Here is an 8,402-nt window from a genome sequence, read left to right on the forward strand (position 1 = left end):
ATTTTATGTTTAATTAGAAATATGTCTTCACACTGAAAGTTAGTAACAATCCTAGAATAAGAATCAGTGCCAATCTTTCTAATGTTCTGAGATATGATTATCAGATCTTATTCATACAAACATATCCATCATATCACATGTGTATTGTTTGAGATGACAGCATTTAGAGTCTCCTTAAACAATTGGCAATTGTTAAGATTACATTTTTATCAACTGTAATCACCATACTGTACAAAGATCTCCAAGACTTATCTTCCTAACAGAACTTTTATATATTTTGACCATCTTCCCATTTTACCTGCTCTTCCTCAGACCCAAGTACACTCTTCTGCCCTCTGCTTATATGAATTAGACTTTTATTAGATTCCACATATAAATAAGATTATGCCATATTTGTCTTTCTGTGCCCAGCTTATTTTACTTAGCATAATGGCCCCCAGGTTCATCCATATTGTCACAAATTACAATATTTTTTTTTTCTTTTGCTAATGCTTAATAGTAGTCCATTATGTATATAAACCACATTTTCTTCATCCACTAAGCTATTGGTGGACACATGGGTTGATTCCATATTTTGGCTATTGTGAATAATGCTGAAATGAACGTGGGAGTGCAGGTCTTCAGCATACTGATTTCATTACCTTAAGCTACTATGCCCAGAAGTGAGATTCCCAAACATACAGAAATTTTACTTTTTTATTTTTGAGAAAATTCTATTACTGTTTTCCATAATGGCTGTATTAGTTTACCCTGTACCAACATTGTACAAAAATTTCCTTTTCTTCACATTCCCACGAACACTTGTTTTCTTTTGTCTTTTTGATAAAAGCTATTCTTTTCTTTTTTTTTCTGTTAATTATTTATCAAGAGGAACTACTACTTAGCCCACATATTCATGTGTCATAGTTCAGGAGTCAGTGACAAACTTCTAGGTAATTCAACCTGAAGAAATTCTTTATATTCCAAGATTACTTTACACTCTGAAAGATACCAGCCTTCCTCATCTCCTCAAAATCTTTCATGGCATCATAGTTTCTGTAGAAATCTGCGTATGCCTTCTTTCTTTTATCAGCCACACCAAACTTATACAAAGCTGCAACTCCCAGGGATAGCACGAATGCTGCAACCATATGAAATCGCAGACGCCTGGCCAGAAGGCCACGCATCTGAGGTTTTGGCAAAACTTCGGGTGCCATGGTAGTTACTGTCCTTGATACGTATGCCAACCTCAATACCAACATCCTTCCCGACTAAAGGAAAAACGGATAAAAGCTATTCTAACAAATGTGAGATGACATCTCGTTGTGGTTTCAATTTGTATTTCCCTGATGATTAGTGATGTTGAGCATTTTTTCATATAACTATGGAACATTTGTATATATTCTTTGGAGAAGTGTCTATTCAGGTCTTTTGCCCATTTTCTAATTTTTTAAACTATTGAGTTCCTTATGTATTTTGAATATCAGCTCCTTTTTAAAGAGGTAATACATATATTAATTAGTTTGATTTAATCATTTCATAATGTACACATATATCAAAACATCACATTGTATACCATAAATGCATGAAAGTTTTTGTCAATGAAAATAAATTAATTAAAATTTACAAATATTACTTAAAATGATTTAATGACTTCAAGCCACTAAAAAATTATATACCATACACCTAGTATCTCATTTCATGTACTGTCTTTTAAATACATTACTGTGAAATATATATGATGTATATATAATTTATCTTGCATGATTTTAGATTTATTAATGTTTAATCTTAAGATCCTAAAAATCTTTAGAATATAAGTGTACTTTTTTTACAGTATGCGTTATATGTACTTAAAATTACTACACAGTGGAAATCTATTAAAATTGCAGTAATTTTACATGAGAGAAGGAGGTGTGAAAAATAAAGATAGAATTTCTATTGAATAATATCCGTTCTTTCTGTTTGACAATATTTGTTCTTTTCTTGGACTTGGATGTATGTGATAAGTCATTGGGATCCTTATATTTCCTACCTGATGACATAAAGAAACTTGCCTTTTACTTTATCATTTTCTCTAACATCTCTAAAAGAAATTGATTGATTCCTGAAATTATACATAAAATAGTAGAGAAGCAGAAATATTAATTTGACTATATATAATGCTTCTAAAAGAATATGCAATATTGCACACGTATAACTAGGATTAAAACGTTTATTTATATATAATGACCCAAATAAATATTAAACATTAAATTTTAAAAAATTATATTTATAAAAAATCAAAAGAAGCAACTTGTTTATTTACATGTAAAATGTGGCAATCTGTCACTAACTTTAGATACACTGAAACAGAAGGTTGATTTTTCAAAATCTAAGTTTAAAGAGATCAAACAGGTGTGTATTTATTTGTCTAAGTATTTCTTAGATTGAAAAAGATATAATCTTTCTCCATCAGATTAGAACCTTTGCTTCCTGATTCCCCTTCTGAAAGGTACAATTCTGTTACCACGAGACCATTTACTCACCATTGCAAGTGTCGCTCCTTATAGCAACACAGAAAACATTAGAAAAAACCAAAACTGCAGGTTTGTCAACTACAAACACGTGTGTATGGTATGTGTAAATAAAACTAGACAATGAATTATACAAATGCTTGCAAAAGCAATACTTTTGAAATAACATATGCTGTTATTAAATGAAACTATATGGAGGAAATTGAGGAGAAAAATGTCATATTTTTATATAATTCCTTCTACACTATTTTTACTGTCTTATTACAACCACCATTTTGTTTCTACAAACATAGAAATATGAAAGTGGTGATATTGTTAATTTACGCATTCTTTCACTATTTCCCTAGCTATCTTAGAATACCATTGTTTACATTGTTTTACATTTCAAGACATCTTATAAAACATTACATAGAATCAAAACTGAAAACTCTGGGGTATTTTAATAATTCTTAACCATCAAATTTGCCTTCTCTCTATAGAGCTTTAATGGTAACGTGTACCCTTGATTTGCCTTCCCTTTCCTGTAATCCTGTAGTAAGCCATGAATTTTACTCTTTACAGAAAAGTTCCAGTTCAGAGCTCCACATAGGTAGGAAAAAACAAATGAAATAATCTTTAGAAACCTAATAATGGTTAAAAACATTATCTGAGAAGTCTCAAGTTTTTAAAAGGAATACACAAATTCCTAGAAGCAGATAGAGACTCTAATTAGGAAAAACGTGATAATCTTAATTTGATATTTTCTTCAGCACTTAAATTGGTTTGTCTCATGGAACTCTCATTTTCAATTCACATGTGTAATATTTTTCACAACAAAATTTATTAGCAACTTTTAATTTTATTCATGTTAAAAATTTAAATAATAATAATAATTATTTTTTAATTTTTACAGGTAGAGCCTTGCTCTGTCACTCAGTCTAGGTGGAGTGCAGTGGTGACCATAGCTCACTGCAACCTCAAACTCTTGGGCCCAAGAAATCTTCTCACCTAAGCCTTCCAAACAGCTGGGACTACAGGCATGTGCCACCAGGCTCAGCTAATTTTTTTATTTTTTGTAGAGACAAGGTCTTGCTATGTTGCCCAAGCTTGTCTTGAACTCCTAGCTTCAAATGATCCAACTGCCTTGACTTCCCAAAGTGTTGGGATTACAGGCATGAACCACCATTCCCAGCCTCAGCAACTTTTAAATTAAAAATAATTTATATTATACAGTGAATTATGACATTATAACAATGTATATGCAACCTTACATCATTCTAGTTAGGTGAGTGGCTCATGACTGTAAACCCAGCACTTTGGGAAGCAGAGGTAGGAGGACAACTTGGGACCAGAAGAGCAACCTGAGTAACATAGCAAGACCTCATTTCTACAAAAAGATATATATATGTATTTCCCATATATATATATATATATTTCCCTAATTTTAAGGTACCGAAGGTTAACAGCATGTTTTTAGATCTCAAATAGAATCAACAGCACTTTTTAATCATCATGTCGAGCAATTGTAGCAAGTTTTCGTTTTACTTGTGAAGAATCTATTTCAATTTCTTATCTTTTACATTAAACAATCATTCCTAAACCTTTAAAATTGTTATTTAGAAGCAAATATGGATGCCTTTTCTTCATTTTCACTGAGTCTACTGTTTGGTAAAATATAAAACATAAAAATTATTTAACAAATTATGTTTGAGAAATTTAAATGCTTATCATTACCCTTTTAATGTTTAAGCATAGATAAGTATGAAATAGTTGTATAATAAAAAACTATAGAATATTACTACACATTAAAATCTTGTTAGCAACTTATTTTGTGAATTAACAAATTTTGAGAAAGTCCATGTATTTACTCAGCATTTTTGTTACCTGTGTTTTCTCAGGTTTAGATAAAACCATTGGAAAATTATTTAATCACCTAGTTCTTTATCTGAATTATATATTTATAAAAAAAAGATTGGTATCTGGTTGAGCTAGTTTGCTCACCCATTTCTATGACAAACATGTTTGAAGCATTTGACAATTCACCTTTTTGCCGTGTTTTAACATTAATTTGCAAGATACATGTATAAAATAATGCGAGACTTTGATTGAAATTTGTGAATGAAAACAAATTCAGAATTACGTAAGGAGAGACTGTAATTAAAAGAAAGACTATTGCAATAGGGGCAACACTGTGATCAGAGAAATCTGTCTGAAATCAAGCAAAAAAGGCTTTTTTGTTTGTTTGTTTGTTTGTTTTTCTAACTAGGTTAAAGTAGAGGTAAGCAGAAATAAGCAGAATCTTTGTTAGGGAACCTGCACTTGCAAGAGTACATGGCTAGTGGAGTCTGACAGGAAGAGTCTTGCTTTGGTAAGCTGCTTCCCAGCAGAAACTAAGGGTGGTATGGTATTCTGTCCTTGTTTAGGCTTAGAGGCAAGCAGAGGTCAACAGCCTGTAAGAGCAAAACCTAACTAGTTGGGTCAAAATAAAGCAGATGATAATAAGTGGCCACTTGTGAACATTTGGTTAAATCACTTTGAATTTATAGATTAGTAGAGACGAATGTACGTACTTATGTCAAAGTCATTTTTAATTATAAATTTGAATATGTTCATACTGATTTATAGTTTATTTAATACTTATTTTAAAATAAGTTTTATAGATTATGAACAGTTTTTGTTAGGTTTACTATAAAGAATCTGACATAATAGGTGATAGGCAATATATAATGCAAATGCAGGAAATGCAAATAAAGTAATAAATTTCAATTAAATTTCAATTCCAAATAAAATTTATATTCCTAGATTTTTTTAGTTATTCTTTAAAAAGTCAGCCAAGTCTTTCTGACCCTCTTCATTGTATAAATAACTAAAATTTATCCAAAGTTTATAAACCTCAAGACTATGCTCAGTGGATAATACTCCTTTTGAATCATTGCCCAGAAAAAGATGTAGGATATTATCAGAATCTCAGAAACATATCTCTTGTTCTTTACATATCATTAATTTTTTTTTTCAGAAAAATTACTACTTAATTCTATCTGACACTCTAACTCAGCATTTCTCAACCATTTTTAAAATCATTCTCCTCACAGGTACCTTTCTAGACAATGTATTTGTTAATTTTGTCTCTTCCTGGAACTCTGTATCTGTTTTGTATTATAGATATATCTATATTTAATAAATAAAGAAGAGTTTCCTTTTTACCCCTTACAAGAATGATTTTTGTCTCTCTGTGGGAGATGTCACTATCTTTAATATTATTGTTGAGAACCAGAATCATCTTGTATTTGCATCTGTTAAGTGTATTTTGTGGAGACATTGGAGGCATGCTATATATTTAGGTTTACCTGGGTTCAACTGTTTGTAAATAAAATCATACCAGATTTTCTCTTCCTTTCAGTTCCTTTCACTGAACATATTTAGTGTCAGGCTGTTTCAACATCCAAAATCCTTGGGATGCTAATTTTGCTATTTTCTCCCTGCTGGTTCTCAAACAGTGGTATTTTTTCAAAGAAGTAATAATGGTCAACTCTTGGCCACAAAAGATTTCTCCTGAATTTTTTCCTGAAGTTTTATAATTTTACATATATGGTCATATCTATGAACAATTTTCAGTTAATTTTGTTAAGGTTATAACTTTTAGTCAAAGACTATTATTTAAATTTACAAATTTAATTACTCAATACTAATTTGGAAACTCTTTTCTTCGTTGAAGGGTTTCTACTTTTTTCAAAGAGCAATTGACTACATTTCTTTGGCTCTTTATCTGGACTCTATGCTAATCCATAAATACATATGCTCATACTTTCCCTAAAATAAAATGTATTTGTAGTAAATTTTGAATGCAGATAATCTAATTTTTTAACTTCGTTTTTCTTGAATATGAAGTTATGTTTTTACCAATTAGTTTTTAGAATTATATTGTTCAGCTTCAAATATTTTGTTTTCTTGATATCTTTCTGTTATTAATTTCTAATTTAATCCTACTTTGGAAACATTTAAATGCATTCATGTGTGCTTTATGACAACACAATGTAGTCTGTCTTGACAATGCAAGTTATAGAAGATGCATTGTAATTAGGAGTGGTTATGGAATTGGTTCAATAGAAAAGAAATAATCATTATAAGCGTTGAAGAATGGTATTAAATTCAAGGCACTGTAAGCATTGGTAAGAAAAAAAGTATGTACTCAGGGAATATAACTAATCTCAAGAAGTTCTGTTAAAACCAGAACATTGCTTTGAACACTTTTAAAATTCTCATTTTCTGCATATGCATGGCACATTATTCAGGATATATAGCTCAGGTTCTGATTATATGTACATATAAATTCAGTGCCAGGATCTCTCTCATATTAAAACCAGGACTTTGATAATAGAGGGCACTAACATCTGAGATGATGTAACTGAATAAATAAACCTGATCATCTTGAAAATATATAATCTTTTAAACAGTCTTGGCTAGTAAAAACATTCATTGTCTCCACTAAATAAACTCACCGGATGCAAATACGGGATGATTCTTATTCTCAACAAGATCATGTTTACCTCTTTCATTGGCAAAAGGTGAATCATAAATTTCAGGTCTCATCTGAGTGGCACAAGTGTCGACTCTACTGTAGGAGAAAAGAGTAACTACAACACATGAATAATGTACTAGGAGGAAGAAGAAAATACATACGGAATGGCTCTTGAGATGTTGCAATACGTGTGTGGGACAGGTAAAAGTTTATTCACATGGAAAAGCTTGCCTGATTCTCAAGATTTACTGTTCTGACACAGGCAAAAGGAAGGCTCCTTGAAATTCAGATACAATGATGCCTAAAATAATTAAGTTGGAGATGCAGGAACTCCTTCATAATTGGATTAATGAAGAGTTAAGAGTACTTAGGGATATAAAATGAGTTTACTATGTTGACTAAAGAACAAATGCCTTAAATCTATCAAATTTTGACAAGAAGTCTTTATATTAAAAACTATGAGAAATATTGTTTCAATATGCATCTCCCATTTTGGGAAGTCTAAAAATATCTTGCTATTCTCATATTGTATTTCGTATTTTGATGGAAACATAGGATAGGAGTTGTTTTTTGTCCTTATCAACGTTTCTTAAAAGTGTCTTTACTTTCCTCCTCCTTAGGAGTCTTTTAAAACATACCTGTTTATTTAGTGTCTGTATATTCATAAATTATATACAAAAATAAAGACTTAAAATTTTTAAAGGTATCAACATTTAATTTGACCCATAACTGACTGTATTCACTGAGTAGCTTTTAATGTACTTGGAAATAAATTATACCCCCTGATAAAAATAAAGTGGTTAATATGATAACAATCTAACCCAATTTTCCTAGTATTAATTGTATTTATGAGTGAATTATATCTCTTGGTTCTCTCTTTTCTTAATAGACTGCTTCTTCATGATTCAGTTTATTTTATTACACATTTGTAATGAGATAAAGCAATTTCAAGTGAAAAAAACTTCAACTATGCTTGGGTCAGCCAAGTTTGCAAATGTAAACAAACATATTAACTTTTTTCCTTTAAAATTTTCACACTTAATAACAACGATGCATAGTTTAGAGATTAAAATTTATAATTTATTTTAAGACTTACATTTACTGACAGAGAACTATTACATTGGCAGGTATAAGTTAATTTACACATTTAAATTGAGATAAAAGTTCTAACAGAAGTCCTAGATTGATTGAAGCCCACATAGATCTCTAGATTAAAATAAAATGATGGCTAAGAGGCAAATGAAAAACAATACTTTTTTTCTAACAATTTTATATAAATTTATCACTAAAAAACATTGTCTGACATGAATACCAGAATAATAGAATGAGTCTTTCTACATATAGACTATAAGATGGCTGAAATAATTGCATTATGAATTGATTACTATAAAATGGATGTTCTGCACACT

At 30.4% G+C, this 8,402-nt stretch overlaps 1 protein-coding gene across 1 annotated transcript; it reads right to left on the reverse strand.

Annotated features, from left to right (window-relative positions):
• Window positions 1–835: 835 nt before the first annotated feature.
• On the reverse strand, window positions 836–1,256 carry LOC703685 (cytochrome c oxidase subunit 6C). Its single transcript, XM_001097441.5, has one exon. The coding sequence runs from the start codon at window positions 1,239–1,241 to the stop codon at window positions 969–971; it is 273 nt and encodes a 90-aa protein (XP_001097441.4). The 5' UTR covers window positions 1,242–1,256; the 3' UTR covers window positions 836–968.
• Between the last annotated feature and the right edge of the window lie 7,146 nt (window positions 1,257–8,402).

Source organism: Macaca mulatta, chromosome 5, assembly GCF_049350105.2.
Source record: "Macaca mulatta isolate MMU2019108-1 chromosome 5, T2T-MMU8v2.0, whole genome shotgun sequence".
NCBI classification, from domain to species: domain Eukaryota; kingdom Metazoa; phylum Chordata; class Mammalia; order Primates; family Cercopithecidae; genus Macaca; species Macaca mulatta.